Raw genomic sequence first — 23,647 nt, forward strand, 5'->3', positions numbered from 1 at the left:
TACTTGACTTTTACAATGAATAACTAAGCAGTTTATTGAAAAAAAGGTGATTCAAGACGAGGTTTGATCGAGCCGCCAGATGTTTCTTTGAAGATGAACAAATCTCTAAGATGGTATATGCAAGAAAAGACAAGATCCAATTGTCAATTTTGGTGTTACTGAGAAAAGGATATTTGAAAATGATGCAATAGGTCGTTCTTGACAAAATAGTAATACAAAAAAAATCTGCAGAAACAGCCAAAATTGATACAAATGATATGTACTGCCTAGGGAGTAAAATTTTTCCTAGGCTTATTCTCCTTCATGCTGGTAATAAAGATTTTATAACACTTTTAAGATGTTAGTGAGTTGTTTTGCCTAAATTTGTGTTATTTAGAAATAACTCCTACCAAAATCTCTGAGTGACTATTTGGCTCAAAAATGTGGCTGTAAAATACCTCCACAGCATAACTAATACTATTAGTCACATCGGAAAATACAGGCAAAATGTTCTTCATTGTCTCTACTTATTTTTGAATTGAATTCTATACCGGTAATTAAAAATTGCAATGGGAAACTGTAAATTATAAATCTTAATTTGTTTAACGACGAAGATGTAGTAATGATACATTTCGTGTGTGGCGGTGTATTAGTTTTTGGGTATATAGTTGCAAAAAAGCAGAAATGCATTTACCGAGTGATCATACGAAACAACGTCAAAATTTAAGCAGTCATTAATATCTCTCCCAAACCCGTGACTAAAATCACGGAAAAAGTGACTCGCAACACTAACGAAGCTGACGAGTTAAAATGACATTTTCTGACATTAAAATACTTTAGAGAAAGGGGTAGAAAAACGAAATAGACAAAATAGAAATTTAATAAAAATCTTAAAAAATATATTTTACCTGTTAGTAGTATGATATCAACAATAACAACAAATCTTCATGACATAACAACACTTTTTAAAATTCCAACTTTGGATACAAATATTTAGAGAGGCGCTTAATCTTTTCTACATCCTTTAAGAATTCAAAATATTCAGTAAATTTTCGATGGCATAAACGGAATTCGTAAATGTATTGGGTCGCTCGTAATCTAGACCCCAATTGGCGGTACAAGTTGGCAACACTGGATTTTTCAGGTAACCGAAATACGAGTGGCTACCGAGGTTCTTCTTCTTGGCCGTCATGTTTTGCTTACGCTGCACCAATGCTTCTATCTTCGAAAGCCTGGACTGGATATTCGGCAAATTCATGATGAACTAGGGAAACGCAAAATCAAAAAATAAACAAATTAATTAATTAACCAAAACTAAACTACGGGAAGCTTAAAAGAACATAGGTAGCAACGTTGTCAAAATTGATGTTAAAATTTTTATTAAAACTGTGATTTTTTTCTCTGCCACGGTAGTAAAGGTCATCAAATAACCCAACGTTGCCACGTTTCCTTCAAATAATTCGTGTTAAGTTCGGTAAATATGCTGGAAAAACCTATTGAGGCTCGTACATGGCTATGGACCAAAAAGAAACAATCATACCGTTTACGTGTGTTGTTATAACTTATAACTATTTTGTTTACAAACTGCAGATATTTCAATTAATTAGTAACAGCAATTGGAAACTAATTTAAATGGGAGGCGGTCCTATATTTCCCGCACAAAAGCTTTTACTTTTTCATCAACTGTCAATTTTAATTGTATCCATATGACAATTGTCCTGCGTTTTTGTTATTTACAACTTTGCTGTTTTATTATGTTTGTAATGTGTAAATGGCTAACGACACCATGGCAGACATTGCCGTACTTATCGACGTCACTATTTTTTCCTGGCGAAAGATCTAGTGACACGACAAGTCTATCGACCGGTAACTGCTTAAAATTTAAAATTTTGGAATTAAATAATGGTTGTCAACTTTTTTTCTTATTTGAAATGGTACACACCTTACATGTTTTTTGAATTCCCCGAGAAATTCAAGACATTTGTCTCAGATTACTTAACATTTTATATCAAGGAAGACATTTCCGGATGGAATGATATCCGTAAAATCCTCCCATATGGAATTCTTTAAAATTTCACTCTATTAAGCCGTAGAAAATGATCTGCTGTACAAATTTGGTTAGTGATTTCTATTATCAATAATACAGGATGTTGAAAAATATACCTGGCCTGTCCTGCTCTTAATATCAAATTCTGAGTTCACCATGAAGACCGGTAGGTCTGGCGAGGCGTAGAAAAACAAAAAAGATACTTGTTATCTTCTTGTCGGTTGCCAGATAAAATAATAATATGCACAAAAATTATTATATTATAGAGGATGTCACTAAGTTTTATCCAGAACATGCGATATGTTATAGAAAATTTAAAAAACATTGGATCGTTCATAGTGAAGGTGCAAAAAATTAATTTGTTGTTAACAATAAAAATACTAAAAATAGCTACTCTATACTCTAAACGATATACCGTTTTTACGGCATAATCCAGTATTTATTTATTTATTTGGTAAATTTTTATTAAGCTCTCACTGACGTGCCTGATCCGTACTTCGATACTTTGTGCATACAAATGCTGAAAGCGGATGGATAACGTTTTTATCACGAATTTCTTGCATTTCTCTCAAATATCTTGTCCTCCACTCCGAAATTCTATTCGATAGTTTTGTAATACAAACCAATTCTTCGTACGAACGCACGCAAAGTCCCTTGGCGACAGTCAATATCTGTCAAACACTACGCAACTCTTCATATAAAGTTTTAATTGTTAAAACAATATTCTTCTGATACGCATCATACATCATCACCATCATCTTTTTGGAACCCCATGATATTTCCGAGTTTTTCTCTCTTGGAGACCAATCACATCTATGTCCGAGTCATTGGTCCATTTGAATTTGAATTGATGTTTATGATGTCGGATGTTTATCATCCCACCCAAATCTTTTCTTTGTCGCTGGACATCAAGTGACAAACAAAATTGAATAATGTTAGGATTTGGTAAGAAATAAATTGTAATAAAATTTATATGGAAAATCAATAAAAATGGCACAATGAGTCTTGAAAAACAATTGAATAATAGTAAGTAGTTAATTACTAATTACAAACACAAAACGGAATAGAAATAACACCAAAGCTTAGGCGGTTAAGAAAATACTGGTTTTTAAAACTTCCAGCATAATCAAATTTCACCAACCCCTACAAATCAACCAATAGCAAACTGGGAAAAGATCCATTATAAATCAATTATCTACATAAGTATTGTTTTCTTAGCAAAATATTTTAATTAATTATGTTAAACCCTTAAGTTGGAAATCAGTTTAAGCTTTCTAATGTGTTTTTAATATAGGAGATCAACCTGTCTAATGGCCAAATTCAACTTAAAAAAAAATTATAAAAAGCCCACTGATATGAATTAATATATATAATATATCTTAAATACGACCCTCGCTTGTGGTACTGGAAAGAATGGTCCCTTCCGAAATCAAAACCATAAAAGGTTGTAAAAACGGTATATCGTTGGTGAACTCTAGTACTTTTGTTTTCCATGTTATACTTCTGCGGTTCATTTTAACACTCGAAGGTTGGAATTTTAGGATAATTAGTAACTTTACATATAGTTCTACATCTAATTCCTTTCGGACAAATTAATATGAACAGACGAAGCAAAATTTGAAACAAAAAATGTGTTTTTATTCGACATATTTCCCACTACTGAGAGGGCGAAATTATTAACAACCCTGGCAATTTAATGTTTATTGTGCTGTAAGTAATAATGGTGTCGTAGACATATCTCAATACGAAAAATTTTAGATATTGTTCGGTCGGACATAAAATGTTAAATATCTTAGAAACAATGGAATTTAGTAAAATATGTCTGAGATTTTCGGGGGAATTTAAAAAAGCAAAACTAACCTTCTTCCATTTGCGCTCGTGCGCAAACAACCAAAGCAACGTGCACAGAGTAGTGAACAGCGGCTCATCCTTATCGCAAGAGTGCATCAGAACGTTTACAATTTGATCGATGTACTGGGGCACCCAACTGCTGGGCCTAGTCTTTGGGTATTTGTAGAAGTTGATGAGGATGTACGCCGCCAAATTGCACGCGTTCATTTCGGGCAATGAGCGCGCCGCCGACGATATTATGATGCAAAGCTGGTCGGGCAAGATGAGGCTCATTCTCAGGCACGAATCGCGAGAGTGTCTCGTCACGAAATCTGGCAAATATTTGGCAAGTTTAAGTACCGTGCGACCACCGATATTTTACAGTGTGCGGTAAATTTTCAAAAGCAGCACAAAAGATCCAATGGACGTCCGGTTTTGGTCCATTTTAAAAGTCGGTTCTGTTTACTAATTTGTATATTTTTGGCGGCACTTTTTCTTTTTCACGTGATTTTTTTATAGCGCTCTATATCTTAAAAATGTCATTTTATTAATATACATACCTATGACATGAATATGTTATATGTATGTTATAAGTTAGGCGTGATTTTTAAATGAATTGATCCTCATGGACCAGATGAACCGATATCTACCGCCTCAAAAGAACTAGAAAACGTTGGAGGAATCTAATTCCGACTCAGATTTCACACCATATTTTATTTTAGTTATATTTTAATATTAATATTTTACTTAGGAAGGACCGCTAGTGTATTGCAATATTCCTGACTTAGTTTCAAAATTAGAAAATGTGCGGAAGGCGCCTGTTTATCGACTCAAGTAAGATTGGTGGTTTAAAAGGCTTTTTATTGCACAATGGAAGCAAACTGGCCTCGGTTCCCGTTGCACATTTAAAAGAAACGTATGAAAAGTTAGGACTTTTTTAAGACCATCAAGAACATCAGTGGATGCTTTGTGCATGCTCCTAGGACAACAGGGGGGTTATACAAAATTTCCATGCTTTATTTGTGAGTGGGATAGTCGGCCAAGAGGCTCAAAGAGAATGGCAACACCTGGTAGCAAAAATGCATTACGCTTAGTTGACCCCAAAACAGTTTTACTTAGCTTGATGAAGCAGTTTGTTAAAGCCCTAGACAAAAATGGACAGTGTTTCAATTATCTGTGTGGGAAATTTCCAACTATATCTGATGCCAAGATAAAAGAAGGTATTTTTGTTGGGCCGCAGATAAGAACATTATGCAAAGACAAGGATTTACAGAAGTAATTGGTAAGTTTCATGGGAACTTTAACGACAAGAACTACGAAAGTATTATTCAAAATATGTTACAACACTTTCATCGTCTAGATTGCAATATTAGTTTGAAAGTGCATTTCCTGTTTTCACACTTGAAATATTTTCCTGAAAATCTTGGAGCAATTAGCGAAGAACAGGAAAAGAGGTTTCGCCAGGCAGGCAGATGGAGCATAACGATGATGGCGAATTACTGCTGGATATTAAAACCGGATATGCCCTTAAAAACACACAACCAACCGAATGATTTGACTCAAAAAAACTCTGAATAAAGTTTTTTTTTTTCACTTTTTTCAACTAGGATTCCACTTTTGTTACTGAATAAAAAATAAACTATTTTAGAAATATCGTTTTTTTTATATTCTTTTAATTAAAACATTACGTGACACAAATACATAAAATTTTTGCCGGTAATAGATAGAAAAAAAGATCTTTTTACTAAAGTTGCAACATTAATAAAGATCTACAAATTAAAAATATTTTTAGTTACACTGGGTGAGTCAAAAATAGTTATTATAGTTATAATTATATGACCTTATCATCAAACCTTAAAATCAAACTTTCCTGATATGTACTCAATGTGATATAGATCAAAATAGATTATAACGTTATAGCTGTCCAAATGAAAAAAATTAAAATAGCTTATTTTAAACGGAAATGGAGCACCCTGTATTTTTTTGTTTAAAATCCGTTTTCCTAACAAAGCACTTCATTTCTCATTAAGTATGAAGTCCCATACCTAACCCTCTTACTTTTTGAGATATTTCACAGGGTGGTGAACAGCGGTTTCTCGTTAACATATATGTTATAAAAGACCCTACAATTTCCAAAACACACAATTCCCGAACCCGGGCTTTGCTTTCAGGCATTAAAACCACTCAAAGTATCGACCGCAACAGCAACCAAACGCTTTGCGTTACGTTCCCTCACCTATGTCCTCGAGAGCCTTGATGATTTGTAACAGCGTCGCATGCTCGTTCGTTATACACATCATGGCCGTTTCGCACCGCTCGGCGAGAGTCTTGTTCGCCCCCGGCATCGCAAGCTTCGTCGCCGCCAGCTTCTTCCATCTTCTGATCGCGCCCATCTCCGCGACGTTCGAATTCCTCTGCGCGTATCCCTTCCATGCGGCTTGAATCCTGACAGCCGCGGCGTTCCTGAGCTTCTCCGCCCTCCTCGCCTCGACTGCCTCCGGAGTGAGCAACGGCTCGTACTTTTTTCGCACCAAATACCCACGGCAATACCTCTGTATACTCAACGTCGCGCGCCTCAGCTCGACGTACTTCACCCTCTCGATTTTCATAGTTTTCCACGCCCTGAATCGTCTCTGTATAACTAACGCCGCCCACCTCACGCGGCAGTACCAGTTTTGCTGTTCTTCCATCGCCACCTTTGCCCTGTACCTCCGTTGGACGACGACGGCCGCCCATTTCAACTTCAAAAACTCTTTTCTGTCCTTCGCCGCCCTGAACCTGCTCTGGATGGTTACGACGGAATTTCTCAATGCTGTATAGTACTCCAGGTCATTTTGCATGGCCAAGCGAGCCCTGTACCGCCTCTGTACGACTAAGGTCGCCCACTTCAGGCGGCAGAACAACTTTTCCTGTACCTCCATCGCCACCTTCGCCCTGTACCTCTGTTGGATGACAACGGCTGCCCATTTCAACTTCAAAAATTCCTTTTTAGCCTTCACCGCCCTGAACGTGCTCTGAATGGTTACGACGGCCTTTCTGAACGTTGTATAGTACTCCAGGTCCTTTTGCATGGCCAAGCGAGCCCTGTACCGCCTCTGTATGACTAACGCCGCCCACTTCGCGCGGCAGAACCAGTTTTGCTGAACCTCCATCTCCATCTTCGCCCTGTACCTCCGCTGGATGACGACGGCAGCCCATTTCAACTTCAAAAACTCCTTTCTGGCCTTCGCCGCCCTAAACCTGCTCTGGATGGTTACGACGGCCTTTTTCAATGTTGTATAGTACTCCAGGTCCTTTTGCATGGCCAAGCGAGCTCTGTATCGCCTCTGTATGACTAACGACGCCCACTTCACGCGGCAGAACCACTTTTGCTGAGCCTCCATCTCCATCTTCGCCCTGTACCTAAGTTGGATGACGACGGCCGCCCATTTCAACTTCAAAAACTCCTTTCTGGCCTTCGCCGCCCTAAATCTGCTCTGTATGGTTACGACGGCCTCTCTGAACGTTGTATAGTACTCCAGATCCTTTTGCATGGCCAAGCGAGCCCTGTACCGCCTCTGTACGACTAAGGTCGCCCACTTCAGGCGGCAGAACAAGTTTTGCTGTCTCTCCATCGTCACCTTCGCCCTGTACCTCTGTTGGATGACGACTGCTGCCCATTTCAACTTCCAAAATTCTTTCCTAGCTTTCGACGCTCTGAACCTGGTCTGGATGGTTACTACTGCCTTTCTCAACACTGTATAGTACTCCAGGTCCTTTTGCATGGCCGAGCGAGCTCTGTATCGCCTCTGTATGACTAACGCCGCCCACTTCGCGCGGCAGAACCAGTTTTGCTGAACCTCCATCTCCATCTTCGCCCTGTACCTCCGCTGGATGACGACGGCAGCCCATTTCAACTTCAAAAACTCCTTTCTGGCCTTCGCCGCCCTAAACCTGCTCTGGATGGTTACGACGGCCTTTTTCAATGTTGTATAGTACTCCAGGTCCTTTTGCATGGCCAAGCGAGCTCTGTACCGCCTCTGTATGGCTAACGCCGCCCACTTCACGCGGCAGAACCACTTTTGCTGAACCTCCATCTCCATCTTTGCCCTGTACCTCCGTTGGATGACGACGGCAGCCCATTTCAACTTCAAAAACTCCTTTCTGGCCTTTACCGACCTAAACCTGCTCTGGATGGTTATGACGGCCTTTCTCAAAGTTGTATAGTACTCCAGGTCATTTTGCATGGCCAAACGAGCTCTGTACCCCCTCTGTATGACTAATGCCGCCCGCTTCAAGCGACAAAACCACTTTTGTTGAACCCCCATCTCGACCTTCGCCCTATACCTCTGTTGGGTGACGACTGCTGCCCATTTCAGCTTCAAAAATTCCTTTCTGGCTTTCACCGCCCTGAACCGGCTCTGGATCGTTAGGGCGGCTTTGCGAAATCGCCGATAAGCATCGCGTTCGTTTCTCATCGCCAAGTTCGCCCTGTAGCGATGCTGGATCATTACGACGGCTAGTCTCGTCGTTTGAAACTGGATTCGTAACGTTCTGGTCTGTGTGACGCCTCTGAACCACCTCTGGATAACGACCGCGGACGTCTTCATCGTCAAATACTCGGCTCTTTGTACCCGCATCGACCTCAACGCCGCGTACTTGGTTTCGACAACCGAAACTGACAATTTCAAGGCCAAGTACCTGTTCCTGCAAGTCCTCATCACCAATACGGACCTATACCATCGCTGGATCTTCACGACGCTTTGCTTAAGTTCCACGTAAGAGTTCCGTTGCGTTTTCATTTCGATCAGCGCCCTAAATCGACGCTGCACGGCGGCGGCACTCCCTTTGAGTTTTAAATACGCGCGTCTCTGGGCATCGCCGAGACGCTTTGCTCTCCAGCGCCGCTGCACAGCGATGACCGCCCCTCGCAGGCGTAAGTACGCCAATCTTTGACTGCTCGCCAACTTCGACGCCCTGTAGGTGCGCTGGATAGTGACGCAAGCGTTTCGTAATGTGACGTAGTGTTTCCTCGCCACCCACATGCGGTAGTTCTTTTGAAGTGTGACGGCCGCGTCGATCCTGTGCCGATAGTCGAGACGCGCGAGCCAGCCACGCCCTATCGCTTGCAGTCGGATTACAACGCGGGCAATCACGCTGAAACGCTCGTAGACTCTCGCCCTTTTGAGACGCGTGTACCACCGCTGGATAGTACGCGCGGCTTCTTCCCTGCGCAGCCGGATTCTGCGCAGTCGGGACCTCTTCAACGCTATCGGCAAGCTCCTGAACCACCTTAATCCGCACTAATTAGTATTTGGGGCACTCGTAATTAACATCGGCTTTCGAACTTCGATGGTAGGTTCGACGACAACGGTAGAAATGAATCGGCATCTCATGTTAAGTTTTGAAAGTTGGGCAACTAAACTTCGCATCAAAATTAACGCGCCACTAGGATTAAGGTCAATTTCAAAGTTAATTTTCTGACTGTAACATTTTTATTGAAATTTAAGTTTTAGGTATGTACAGAGTGTTTTAGGAAAAGCTAAGGATATACTCGATGTTTGTCACATTTTGTGGGAATTCCTGTCAAAAGATATTTAATGCCAAAAGAATAAGTTTGGCTCACGATTACAAAACGAGTTTATGCCATACTGGGAACAGTATTACAAAATTATTTAACTAGGTGAACATTGGTAGCTTAGACTGGCCTCCAAACTTTCAATCCTTAACCCAATATGCGATGGAAGCAGAGAGATCCTCAACCCCCCCAGGGAAATATGGACTAATATTGTTGACACAAAGTATGGATCGTCGATGTCAATCGGTTATGAAATGAAATACATATTCGGTTCTTTTAAAAAAACTTATAACTGTTAAATGTTGACATAAAATTCAAAATAACTCACAAACAGTAAGATAAAAATTCAAACACTCTGTATATATACCAATATAATATTTTAAATGAAATCCCAACAATTTTTGTTGTTTCTTTTTTTAATAATTTTTATAGATTCTGACATTAGGTATGATGTAAAATTTTCATTAAGAAGCAGCCTCAGCATATTTCTCCTACCGCTAATCTCGGACCTTCCGTCGAAAGCTGATACCATGTGTCGGTTTCTATTAAATTCATTCTTAATGCGATAAAGTTATAAATCATTATTCAACTGTAAAACTTGGTGGAAATTGTATTTAATAACAGGTAAGAAGGAAAAACAAGGATTTTTATAAATTTTACAGGAAGCATTTATTTGCTGGATCTTATTCTTTCTTTCTCTCTGGGTCTGGTATAACAGCTACTCCAGAAAATAGGAAAAAATACTAACGTCTTGTTGAAAAAAAAAGTTATAAATTCATCAGCTTATTTTAAAGCAATTACAAATATGCTAAGAAGGGAGCTATTTGTAAATTGTAAGTTTGCATAAACAAATCTCTTTGTTGTTGAGCAAGTCGCATTCAAACGAAAATATATCGGTACTTCGCCTTCCGCATACGCAGACGCAGACGGGTCTAAGCAATGCATAACATGATTTTTAAAATGAAGGATATTGAAATTCTCTTACAAAAGGGAATAAAAGCAGTGGATTATGAAAAATGGAGTTCATGAAAAACTTTTTAAAGCAAAGATAATGCTAGAAAACACTATAGAGTCCTTTATTGTATTTCTGGACTCCAACAACTATAATTCACCTGACTACTCAGAACATGATGGCTAAAATGAAGTTGTATTGTAGATCGTAGTTTTCTTGTTATAATAATATTTGACATTGCTTTAAACGAGCATAGATAATTGTGAAATTTTGTGAACTCTTGTGTGAGAGCCGAGAAAAGGGCATATTTGGCAAGTACATTTATATTATAAAATTTTTTAGCGTACTTTGAGCAGAGCATGTGCACGGTAATGTTAATTTAATGTTGCTTTTACTTCTTTTAGAGCTGTTGGTAGTATTGATTCTAACTTTCAGAAATCTTTTAGTATTATTATTATTATTATTATTGCAAATTTATATTTTATTGCTTTCTCGCATTAACAAACCAGGCATAGTATTATTATTATTATTTCAAATTTACATTTTATCACTCTATCGCATTAAGAAACTAGACATAGTCTGCCAGTCTTACCTCTGCACGGTAGTGGCGCTCTTATGCATCAGTGGTGCCTCGTATTTGTAGATGATCTGCCACAAAAACGACAACGTCTTCTCACGGTGACCGTCCACTATATCCTTGGGCGTGATGTCGTGCTGGACGTCGTAACCGCTCTCCTTCAACGCGTCGAATACTACCTGCGTGTTGTGCACCTTCTGCAGGCGCGATATGGCCGGCACGCGCAGCTTGGAGGTGAGATCGTCGCGCAACTGGATAATTTCCATGACGCGAGCGAGGCGCACCCCGTCTCTTAAGTCGCCGCTGAGCGTCTTCACGCCGTATTCGAATTCGTGAATGTACGACTGCACGTGGTGGACGACGTAGCCGAGGGATTTGAGGTATTTGGTGATGTCGCCGACGGCGGAGAGCGTCTCGCGGGCGAAACGGATCAACACCAGGCGGCTCTCCTTGTCCTGCGCGTTCTTCCGAAACAGACACGGATCGTGCTGGATCAGTTTTTGCATTTTGCACGCGTCCAACAGGTAAACGAGCGTCAGGAACTTTTTCAACGCGAACCTTTTCAAGTCGCGCGCGTACTTGGGCGAGTAGACGGTTTTGTGTTTCTTCACAAGTTGCGGGTTCCTGAAGAAGCGCTCCATCAGGAACCGCAGCAGGCCGGCGGTGTCGCTGTTGGACCGCAGCGGCAGCACCTCGTCGTAGATGGTTTCGAGACCGAGCCTCAGCCATAGCGGGTTGTAGCTGAGGATAAGGGCGGTCACGTCCGCCTTGAGTCTCAGGTTTAGGTGGATGTCCTTGTCGTCGCGTATGGAGAGCTTGTCCGAGTCAACGGCCAAGCAGACTTTGTATAGGGCGGAACACACGCGTTCCGATTTGAACACAGCCCGGGCTTGCTTACGGAGGGCGTCGAGTTTACTGTTCGAGTGGTGCGCACTGAGGGAGAGCGATTCCCTGCTTGGCGCGTCGGCGATCTTGGGGTTTTTAAAGAAGAAAAAAGGCCAATTTATTTATTAGTTGTCACTATCAGCTATCAGCTAAATAGAGTTATGTGGAGCCAACATTAAATACAATACAATAAAATAAAATAGGTCAATAGTCATTCTCAAGTATTTTCTAAGCTTCTTTACATAACTCTGAAAACCTTTAAAAATTTGCAAGTCTTTATATTCTTCGGCAAATTTCGATCTGCAACCAAGCATCTCGCAGCTTTGCGTCAAAATTCGAAAATACAGGGTGCGGCAAAATGATAGGTACAATTTGGGATGTTAATAAAAACCAAACTACATAAAGCAAACATTTTTTTTTAAATTATTTTTGAAATGTATGGAAATTTTGCGTATTTACGGTACCCGCGAGGTGAAAGGGAGCTTCATCGCTAGACATGAATACAGCGCCTCTGGGAATGTTTTGAAGAATATCCCGGCATAAATTTGTAAGGATACATTTGGAGTGAGTTGTGTAAAATTCTTCGAACACTTCTATCGGGAATTCCCAAAGCAGCTGCATGCTTACGAGCTGAACGCCTTGGAGACTGTTGTACAGAAATTCTTACTGCATTTACATTTTCCGGTGCCAACATGCCGACCAACATCAAACTGATTACGAAAGGCGCGCTGCGTCGCTCTTACAGATTGTCGATTTCTAATAAACTCCTCGATAACGAAACCACGATGCACTCTGCTCCAAGCCATGTCGATAATTGAAAATTGCATACTTTTGTCTGCCTAGCGCTAGTGCATACACAGTGTTGCCGGTTTTACAAACCGAACAACTATTTGAAATCTTGCCTACCTTTTTGCCGCACCCTGTAAATCAGAATCAGCTGTTAGATTTTCATAACTATTTAATTGTCCTAAGACATAACTTTGAGCGTTTACTTTTAATATTAGGTATTCACAGTGTGCTTTCAATTCAATTATTTATTTATTTATACTTTTTAATGCCTGATGAACTAGCATAAGCGCGCTTTAGACTAGTTTAGGTAAAGAGAGTGATTACAGAACCGACTATTAATTTCTATAATTAAGTTATTACAATCACTTTCTAAAACTAAATCAGAGTTATCTGAAATTAATGTCGTAACATATTTTGAAGAGAAAGGCATTGTTGTCCGTTATTCAAAAACCAACAAAACCATATTTTTTTATAATATTTAAAAATTCACTATGAACGGCTTGTGTTGTTACTGGACAATTGACCACTTCTTAATTGACCGGTCACTTGAGCACTTTTTAATTGACTAGTCAAAAAATCTTGACTGTTTATCATAATTTAATAATGTATTTTATAATAAATTAGTTTGCGTTTGTGATGGCCAATTTACCTATAACCGTCTTCAAGGAATATCCGAATACGATACTTAGTGGTTGGGAAAATCCCAACAATAATAACCACTCCATTTAGTTCCCAGAAAGACGCGACGGCGACAAAACGCACAATATAAATAAATATAAATTTCATGGTATTTTAAAAATTATTCAATATAAAGAGATGCTTTTTTTTTGGTTATTTCATTCATTTTTTTATATGTATTTCCCCAGTCTTTTTCTGTCAACGCACTTTCTTTTTTTTTCTTCAGTCAACAGTTTTTGAGGGGATCTTCTGAAAACTCAGCAAGGCGTACAACTGTGTCGTTCATAGGGTTGTGGAATTGACCGGTCAATTTTTTTTTGTGTCAATTGATTGTCACTGTTTAGAAAACTACTTAAGTAAGAAGAATAAAAAAATAGAGCGATAACAGAAGACTAGGGAAATACATAAAAGGAAAAAAATGAAATAAACAAGAAAAAAAGCATATCTTTATCCGGGCTTCCCTACCTTGTATATCTTATGCATTGCAAAGATTTATCTAAAAAAAAACAAAATAAATTTAATGCAAAAGTTTCTAGAAACATCCAAATGGAGTGCGACAGTATGCATTCCGCAATAAATCTCCGTAATCAGCAGATTTATACATGTACAGGTCCCCCTAATCGCGAGCAAACCAACAAGACGACATCCCTTTTTATTTTTATTCATCCAGAAGTGAGAGCCGGAGATGCAACTTTTATGCCCTTAAGTACCCTAATAAAGTTTTAGTTTTAAAACAAACTTTAGTGAACACTGGATCACACTCACAAAAAGATGTAATAAATAAGTTATTAGCACCGAAGAAATATCACAAATTTATAAGGCCTGTTACCTATAAAAATGTCGAAATGCCGCATGATTTTTATTTTTATGAGACTAGTTAGTATCAATATTATTTTTTTAGAGTTTTCCACCACTTCAAATATATGACACACAAAGATTGGCAAATGCCAGACAAGTAAAACAGGCATGGGAAACAAAAAGACAAAACATAAAGAAACCTGCATGACCAATTCAAACATCCGCCGCCCTATGTTTGTGACATTTTGCAATGAAGAGGTAAAAATTTGAGTGAATCAAGGACTATGCCAGACGACTATGAAAATTAAACGAAAAGTTATAAGGCTACACCATTATTAATTTTTTTCATAAACTTTCTCCCGTCCCTTACCGATTCCGCCTTTTTGCAATCCTGCCAAATTTTCGCGACGTCTATCTCGTCGGTCTGCGCTAGCAACTCTTCGGGTGGCGTGAGCAGCACGTTGAGCCACTTTCTGAAATTCTCCTGCTGCCGCTCCAGCCACTCATCAGTGCAGTACACGTGTGCGGTCATAAACGGGTCCAGGATGTGCGCGTACAGGAACGGATTATGGACCATAACGGAACTTATTTTAGTTTCCGAAACGACCGTGAGGGGCGCGGAGGTCGAGCCGTCCGCGTTGAACCTTTTCAGGTTAAGGCCGCCGCTCTTTCTGGCGGTCCTGCAGGCCGCCTGCTGCTGCCTTGACCATTCCTGGACGGGCCTGGGGACGAGGCACAGAGGATATTATTGATCATTTTAGGTCACAAACAAATCTTGTGAACCCAGGACGAAAACAAAAATTTGAATTTCAATAGGTAAGGTAGCAACAGTTTTCCAAGCTGAGATCACCGCAATATAAAATTGTGCAAGAGAAATAAAAATGAAAAAGTTGCGTAATAAGAAAATTGCAATATATACCGATAGTCAAGCGGCAATAAAAGCTATGCAAGCCATAAGGAATTAAACCAGGTAGCAAGTTAGAACAAAGGAACGCTGTTATGGGTGCGAAGGTTAAAAGGTAACAAAAGCTCCGACAATAATAATCCTTCTGTGTGGTAAGCCCGTTCAAGCCATCACACAATGGATGGAAAGTGAATCCCGGCAGTGATGGAGAGACATACCAGGACAAAGAGAGGCTCAGGAATTCGTCAGAGGCTGATCAGCCAAATTTACAGAAGATCTGCTAAACCACGAAAGAAAGGCGGTAAGAATAATGGTATTGATATGGGCCACTGCCGGTTTAAGAGACATCTAAGCCTAATGGGAATGAGGGTCACAATAGATCCTCTGGGTGGCAGTGACGGACACTGACTCACAATTGGAATGTCAATCTAGGCTTGCATAAATAGCTTAATATTAAAAATAAACCCAAACTCGTAATTAGCGAGTAATTAGAGGCGAATTCATACAGAAAACATGAAGAGACGACAGAGACAATAAGAATTAGATAATTGTAAGAGCAGAAGCAAAACTTTTAAGGTAACAACAATATACTGAATAACTTTTTGATAATGAAAGGTCCCTTTTGCCGTCAGCAATAGCCCTAAGCTCTGAAGAAGCTAACAATATGATTTGGCGAAACGTCAGCAAGATGGAAGACTTATCAAATATATGGAAGTTGGTTGCTGAAACCCCTTTATTTTTTATTTCATTAGTTTTTATTTATTTATATTTTATTTTATTGAATTAGTTGTCCGCACAGTTGCTATGTACATAGTCCGTTCTTAGAATTGAAGTGGCAGCTCTGCTCATAGTGTCAGGATGGGTACAAACAGTTTCTGCGGCATTCATAAATCTACATCAAGAGGAACATAATCCCTTAGATTTCTTTTTATGGGGAAGACTGAAAACTTTAGTTTATGCAGAAAGCATTGAAAACAGAGAACAATTGGTAGCTAGAATTATGTGCTAGATTTGTGCTGACCCTGAGACTGTTAAGCGACCTACCACTTCAATTCTAAGAAGAGCTAGACAGCAACTGTCACATTTTGAACAACTAATTCAATAAATATTTAAATTAAATTTGAAATGCTCGTACCTCAATTACAATAGTGTTCCGGGTATAAGTTCATTTGACGTTTTTAACTTGAAATTACCCCAACAACACACTCCCAAGCTAAAGCAGTCATGTCGTGGGACACGCCGTACAATAGATTCTTTAGTTCATGTCTCGAAAACCCAAGTAGTGGTCTTTTCGAAAACACCGGTAAATGTGGAATTACATGTCCAAGTTCAAACAACGGAAGGAGTGAAATCTATTAAATATTGCCTGCGCGATTCGAAAGAAGAAGTTCTATTGAGAATTGAAAAAACGACGAAAACTTTCATGAGTATAAAACATTGTTTAAAAAACGGTTCCCACCATAGAGCTTAGAATTTGGATGGTAAGGTTACTTATTCTCTGCCTTGCTCTATAGAAAGTTGCACCTTCGAACCTCTTAGAATCTTACAATTTTTACCTTTACAGACGACTGCTACCAATTTGATGTTTGCAACGGATCACTAATAACGAGGTACTTCAACGCATACATAAATCAAAAAGGTTATGGAACACCACTAAGGAAAGAAAAATGTTATATTTAGATCATGCGGTGGGTGAGAGATACTCATAATAGAAGGGAAAAAAATCAGTAGGAAGACGAAAAAATTCATGGTTAAAAGATTTAAGAATATGGTGTCACCGCCTGTCTACCAAAATTTTTCATGGTGCGGTTTCCTAAGCAATTTGGATCGCCAAACTTCGTGAGAAGGAGAAGAATTCTTGACAAAGAAAAATTACCTCTGAGCGACGTGAGGTCGTTTCGGACACACTGCGTGGTAAAAGCGCGGACTTTTCCGTTTCGCCCCGCCGCCGTGGCAACCCGTAGGCTGCTCTTCTGCGATCGACGAGAGCTGCTGCTTGCGGAACTCGGTTACGCCCACATCCGCGAAATCGAAAGCACGAGATCTGAGTAACGTGGGCGGGCTCGGCTCACGTCTGCTCGTCACCGGGGACTTATCGAACGAGCTGTCGTCCTTCACGTATGTTCCGCCGCTGACGTCGCACTTGGTGTAGGTGTTGCTGCTGCCGCCGCTAAAATTTAGGTAAAAACCGAGCCGCTCCGCTTCCGCCGAGGCTTCGCGCGACGACGGTTTGCTGGTGGACGACGTCACCGATGGCTGGAAGTTCGCTGGCGAGAACGTAAATGACTCCTCGACATGAAGCTTGTACTCGAAACCGGGCGAGTACTTTTTCAGGTCGAAGGTGTTCCCCAACTCCCTAAGGGGCGGCGGACCCGGCGATTCCAAGCTATCGTCGAAGTTGGGGGAAGCATTGACCGTGTACATGTACCTGGCGTCGATGGGGGCGTGGTTCACAACGTAGGTCGCACGTCTCGGGTCGATTTTCGTCCCGTCCATGCCAAACGTCAAATTCGTGGGGGAGACGAAGTACGAACTGTTGTTGGTGGCTGGCGACAAGTTTTCTTTGTTCGCCGTGAGGCAGGGCACATTTGAACTAAAGCGGAAAAAATATCAACATATTTCGTAATTTTTCAAAGAAACTTCCACAGGCTACTGTAATACCGTTTACAGAAACTGCGAAACTGTTTCAGTTAAGCTGTGAAGAAGCGAGGCGCAGGATGCAGGAGGTATCCAGAAGATTTGTAAATAGTAACACATTTCGTGTTTGAAGAGTATATCAAGCATATATTATCAGCAAAATAACGGTTCCTTTAAAAATAATAATAATCGATACGAAGAAATTATTACTTTTTGGAACACCACACCCTAAAGCTGGTGCTCGTATTATTTCACAACACGCTATTGATTTTTCGAGATTTATATATTTTCTAGACTAGATATACGGCATCTTATCACTTTCCATGTTTTTTTTTATTCTGAAATGTCTTCATTAATTGATTGAATATGATGAACATTTAGATTTTTAGTTACATTGTGTTAAAAACTTTTACTTTGTATCTACAATTAACGGCAATTAAAAAACTATATTAATATAGATTCAGTCGCCCATTGACCATTTTACCAAAAAGTCAAAAACTATTTTTGTCAATATCTGATATTACGCATGGGAAAATAAAATGCCAAATTTTATAAGCTAAATAGAACGTTTTGAAATAAGGAATAGTTTTCACTCTTCAAAATTGATTTAAATACAAATATCTCAACCTTTGCACCGTTCGGTATATTGCGATAAAATTTAGGGATTACCCTGTTTTTTTTTTTGACTGAAAATGACATAGGATTATTTTTTTATGGAATCGCAGGTCAAGGTCTTTATCCCTAAGTCAAATCTTTATTTCAATTAATTCATATTCAATAATGTTTTAGCGAGACTATTATTACTATTATTAGCATTAATTTATTTCTTGGTTCTTTTATAATTCTGTTAGATGACAAAACTAAGTAAAACTAATTACTAATTTGACACCGTAATTAGAAAGCCTACATGAATAAAATGACAAAAGCAGAAACAAAAAGCAAATGTTTATCTTATAGACGCTGAACCTTGGACCTCTTGATAAAAGAACTTTCGGTTAGAGAATACCTCAGTAACATTATGGAGGATTGCAGCAGTTAACTTTAATGTACACTCTCGCACCTTTAGAAGTAATGATTTATTTTTCGCGCCTTTTTCTCAACCCAATCTTGGTTTGCACGCATCTGTTTTGTCGAATTTCTGCAACATATACATCGCGAGATATGCTAATAATTTGTTTAGTAATTTTTAAAAAATCATCAAAGCAAATTGCTAAATAGAATAATTGGTATGTTGATTGTTAAATAGACTTATATAATTCATATAAATATGTAACTACATTTATTTACTGTGTAGTTAAACTCATTGTGCCTGTTCATCTCCCTAAATAAATAAATGATAGAGTTCTTTCAACGATATACCGTCTTTACAACCTTTTATGTATGAATGAATTTAAGACCTGCCTGTTGTAAAGCGTGTACCGCAAGCCAGAGCCGCATTTAAGATTTTAGCCGACAAGAACGGTGCCGTATTTTAAGAGAAGGGAAATTTTCTTTGATTAAACTGTTATATTAATTCATATTAGTGTCCTAAAACACTTGAGGTAGCTCGAGTTCAAGTTGAATTTGTCCATTAGTGTTGTCATGATGGGCAACGCCAGCTACCATTCTGCACAAACGGAAAAATACCTAATTGATCATCGACTAAAGAAGAAGACATTTTTTGCTTGAAAATGATGTGTATTTTAAAAATTCCTACGGCAAGAAGCAGTTATTGGAAATTCTCACGACGAGAACGTCTGATAAGAAGTAGCATATCACAGCAATTTTAATCAGCGTGCTAGTAATTCCAACCGACAACGGCGTTTAGACTCAAATCAGGATAACACTTCGCCAGACAGAATATTCTGAACATTTGGTTCTATAGTTCTTCCCTAGAATATTTTCAGGGCTGTCGCTTTATGAACTTCTGGTTAAAAAGGATAAATATACTGAAAAATCAAGCCAGGAAGGTGTCATATCCTTTGCTCTAGGTTTGAACCTTTTTTTTTAACTTTACAGCCATTCAGTTATTAAAAAAATACAAAATATCTGTTTTCTCCAATCCGGCTTTATATATACATTTTTGTGACGGATTAAACCTGGAATCGCTGTTAATATAATACAAAATGTCAATGACGCTGATGCTTTTCGATAAAGACCGGCCACATTGGTTCACTTAAAACATTCTAAATCCACTAAACAAGCTCAAAAACCAAATTTTCATCTATGTCCTGTTTTCCACAATATGTATATCATATTATGTGCACGTCATACAGAGACAACGTAAGTTACCTAATATTTTTCGCATCACAGCCTTTTTGTCCCAGTGTGTGGCGTCCACGTCCGTCATCAAGCAGCGGACTGGAAGGGCGGTGCGGCTTCGGCGGAGAGTAGCGGCGCGGAGACGACGGTTTGAGTTTTTTCGCGATCGATATAGGTTTACGAACCAACGGCACGGTACTGGCGGCCGACTTCCTTTTTTCGGCGACCCTTGCTTTCTGGAAGTTTAAAGAGAGGTTGAAATTTTTAATGAAGATGGAGGTCAATGAGGTCTATCCGCAGATACCATAAAGTTCTTCCCAGCCTCCTACATTTAATTGTAATTAATAATTTTTAAAAATTTGCAGCCTCCCACAAAAACCGTTACCGACGGCAAACGGGATAACTTGTGTGGAACTCTTTGGTACCGTTGGATAAAGGAAGGATTAAAATATATAACAAAATTATAAATAAGTGAGATATAAAACTTTCAAAATTGACCATTGATTTATGAGCCGGTTTCTCTATTAAATACGAGATTTTAAGGTTATTTCTCAACCGATGTTGCTCCGAGAAGATTGCAATTTTTATTGGACATAGAAGACATTTTCGATTAATATTCTCGATTCATAATTTTCATGATGTCATGATTTTCTTCAAAAATTAAGATTTTTAATTTTTTAAAATACCTACGTCGTTCCGAGGAGGTTTAAATTTTTATTGAGGATGAAGGTCAATGAGATCTATCCGCAAGAGCAACATCTTAGGATAAAATCCATTTTAGTCGTATTTAAAGTGTAATTTGCAAGCCGGAGATTTGTAGAAGGCGAAGCATTATTGAAAGCAAAACAGGGGGTAATATATATAATATATGTAATCAATTCTTCTATCGAAAACCCATACAAATCTATAAGCAAACAAAAAAACTTAACCGCAAATCAGGTCATCCAAGACAATGGTCAAGCCCCTTCTTTAGCTCCACCCCTCAAACAATATACAGCAGGTACAGCAAGTTTGATTTATAAACAAACAACGCAGGAGAAATCCAGAACGTTTGTAAATTGTATTGCAGTAGCCCATGAAAGATGCTTTGAAAAATTAAAGCAGCTTCTCCTTTAATCTTGAACTTTCCATAAAGGCACTGAATTGTGAACTGATTTTTTAAACAATATCAACATAAATACAACACAAACTTGAATCTCATATGAAAACAATGCAATCATTCCCAATTTTACTTGTAGTCAGAAACATTTTGTTCAGGCAGAGACCTTGAGACAAATGAGATCTTGACGCTGGCTATATCACTTTGCAATTGAGGACCAGAGATGGCAGCACTATGAACCAAAGTCTCCTCGACTTATTCAACTCGTTTTTGAAAGGCTCATTTTGAGTTTGTGGTTTCATTTGGAGAAATTGAGTTAAAGTATATAACTTTCAGTATTTCCTGTGTTATTTATGAAGTGTAATAATATTTTCGTTAAAAGTAAGTTAAATAAAACGTGCTTTGCAACCGAATGACGAAATCGGACCAGCAGAGGCTATCGTTTTCCAAAACACGCTATAAACTTATTTAAATTATGGGTAGAGTTAAACCCATTTGTCAAAAAGTTTTGACAGTCGAAGTAATTTACAGAAAATACGTCGTTTATGATGCTAATTTCTTTGCATGCAAGAGAGGAAATGCTTTAAACCAACACTAGTTCCTTGTTTGCTTATTCCAAGTGAGTTTTTACATTATGTGAGTGTTATAATATATTACTAAAGAGATGAAATTATTTCAGGTATATTTGGTATCATATCATAAACATAACTTAAACATTTTTCAGGTTTTCAGCTATCAGAGTCCAAAGTTTCCCTAGAACCTGTGAAGGGAATGAAGTTTAACGTTCTATCTCCTTATGTACAATAATAGTTTTTTTAATGATTATTTTTTTATACCATCCATGTAGTATTTTTTAAGTCATCATTTGGGAAAAGTTATATTTTACATTGTGTTTCTAGGAAAATATTGTGTGCTCATTGTAGAATTCAAAAAATCATTTTGTTTATTTATTGCAATGAAACAAAAAACATTTCTGGTTTCTACATGTAAGTCAAATAATTTGTTTTTAAATATCAGTCAAAGTTACCTTTGGAGCTGTGGATTTCAAAATTACAGCTACATCACGGTGAATTTTTTTACCATCGGACAATGTAAACATCTGACGGCACCTCACTTCCATTCCTGGACACCAAACCATTTCCAGTAGTTTTTGCTCCCCGGCTTTTACTTCTGCTTGCACCCAGTCAAAGTTTAAATGTAAATCTTCCTCCATTTTTTGTATAACAGTCAACTGAAGAAAAAAACGATATTTCTACTGAAGCATACTTTTTTTCGAGAATATAATAACTAAAAAAATAACTATAGTCTTCCAGATAAAACAAAACTTCAAAACCTTAAATAATGCTAACAAAATCCTTGATATTCTATTTTAATTGCACTTACGTAGATATTATTGGCTGTAGGATTTAAAATCAATAATTTTCTGCTATGAACAGTACCGACGGTAACATTTTCGAAGACAATTTTCGGATTTGCCGTAAAAGGAGCCAACGATAACGTCTCAATTTGAGCTTCATCTTCAACTTTTTTCTGCAGCAATTTCACCTTGGGTTTTTTATATACCGGAGAAATCTGAAAAACGCAATTAGATTCCTCCATCCAAGTAGTTTAAAATAGCAATTACCTGAAAAAACATATTTAAAAATAATGTGGTGTTATAAACAATATATTATACGAATGCACACACATTTAAAAAACTGACTTTAAAATATGGATCCGTTAAATACAATACACGGAGTATTTTTAAATGTCAAATGTGTGGCCGTTAACATTTAAATGAAACCAGAGAACAAAACTAGCAAATTTTAGATAACCAGGCACATTCGCTAGAACTACACGCCCATCACCGGTAAATTATTTTTTTTTAATTTTAATAAAATACAATACAAAAACTGTCTTGGTTATGCACCAATAAATTTAATCTAGCTTGTATTCTTGTATTCGTAGTTCACGATTATGTGTAATTGTCTTTGGGCACCTTAAATAAAATTGGTCTAAATCCTGATTAAACCCTGGATCATATAAATTAATGTTAGTTTGTGTCCTGGTTTCATTCATTTTTTTCCCAAATATGATATTATATTAAATCTCTCGAATTACACCATCTATAATATAAATGATAAGGAATTAATTTAATAAATAATTTGTATCTCCAATTTCTATGGCTGTACTGTGGTGGGTTTATTAATATTTAATACAAACACGATAAAGGAGAAAGGTAAATTGTAGAATTAATTATTATTTAGCATTTTTTTTGTTATAATGTTTCATTTTTTCTATTAATTATTTAGCAGCTATTATATTTGAACTTGCGTCTATTTTGAGGATGGCGTTAAAAGTTGCATTAAACAAATTGAACCTATACTACAGGGGCACAGAATGGGGCAACCACATTGATTGGAAATGATGCGACTAATAATCTGTGGAAGCAGCTCCATCTTTTTCAGGAATTATAGTGAAATCTATATGTGTATGAATTAACATTTAACTTATCCCAGAACACATTTATGATAATACAAAATGCAACTATATGGCACTTTTATTTTGGTTATTGCACGCCTAAATGGAAATTCCTAAAGGTAGGTTTGTTGGAGGGTTAAAAATACAATGAATGCAGCTTTATATATCATTTTAAAAAATATGCCGATAATTTTGTTTATTTAAAAATCTATAA

The 23,647-nt window shown here is 38.1% G+C and overlaps 1 protein-coding gene across 4 annotated transcripts; it reads right to left on the bottom strand.

The window, feature by feature from the left end:
* Positions 1-877: 877 nt before the first annotated feature.
* LOC132703067 (abnormal spindle-like microcephaly-associated protein homolog) lies at positions 878-22,717 on the bottom strand. 4 transcript variants are annotated; one of them, XM_060672113.1, is made up of 10 exons: positions 22,598-22,717; positions 22,357-22,545; positions 22,001-22,204; positions 19,905-20,110; positions 16,873-17,589; positions 14,463-14,814; positions 10,958-11,913; positions 6,093-9,127; positions 3,887-4,188; positions 878-1,243 (listed from the first exon to the last, which is right to left on the bottom strand). In XM_060672113.1, the coding sequence occupies exons 1-10, from the start codon at positions 22,607-22,609 to the stop codon at positions 1,004-1,006; spliced, it is 6,213 nt and encodes a 2,070-aa protein (XP_060528096.1). In that variant the 5' UTR covers positions 22,610-22,717; the 3' UTR covers positions 878-1,003. The 4 variants fall into 4 exon arrangements, with proteins under 4 accessions (XP_060528096.1, XP_060528095.1, XP_060528098.1 ...); XM_060672112.1 differs by having other exon boundaries at positions 22,357-22,597; positions 22,661-22,694; XM_060672115.1 differs by lacking the exons at positions 22,001-22,204; positions 22,357-22,545; positions 22,598-22,717 and adding an exon at positions 20,804-21,126.
* Positions 22,718-23,647: the final 930 nt, after the last annotated feature.

Source organism: Cylas formicarius, unplaced genomic scaffold (assembly GCF_029955315.1).
Source record: "Cylas formicarius isolate icCylForm1 unplaced genomic scaffold, icCylForm1.1 PGA_scaffold_6__28_contigs__length_40554024, whole genome shotgun sequence".
Classification (NCBI taxonomy): Eukaryota; Metazoa; Arthropoda; class Insecta; order Coleoptera; family Brentidae; genus Cylas; species Cylas formicarius.

What these genes read in the sequence shown, in the direction of transcription:
- LOC132703067 (XM_060672112.1), bottom strand. Translation starts at nt 22,572, where the DNA reads ATGGAGGAATCTAATTGCGTTTTTCAGATTTCTCCGGTATATAAAAAA. An exon ending in TGAAATCCACAGCTCCAAAG is followed by an intron (nt 20,111 to 22,000) that starts GTAACTTTGACT and finishes TTAAACTTCCAG; the next exon opens with AAAGCAAGGGTCGCCGAAAA. An exon ending in CAAGGCTCTCGAGGACATAG is followed by an intron (nt 4,189 to 6,092) that starts GTGAGGGAACGT and finishes AATATTTGCCAG; the next exon opens with ATTTCGTGACGAGACACTCT.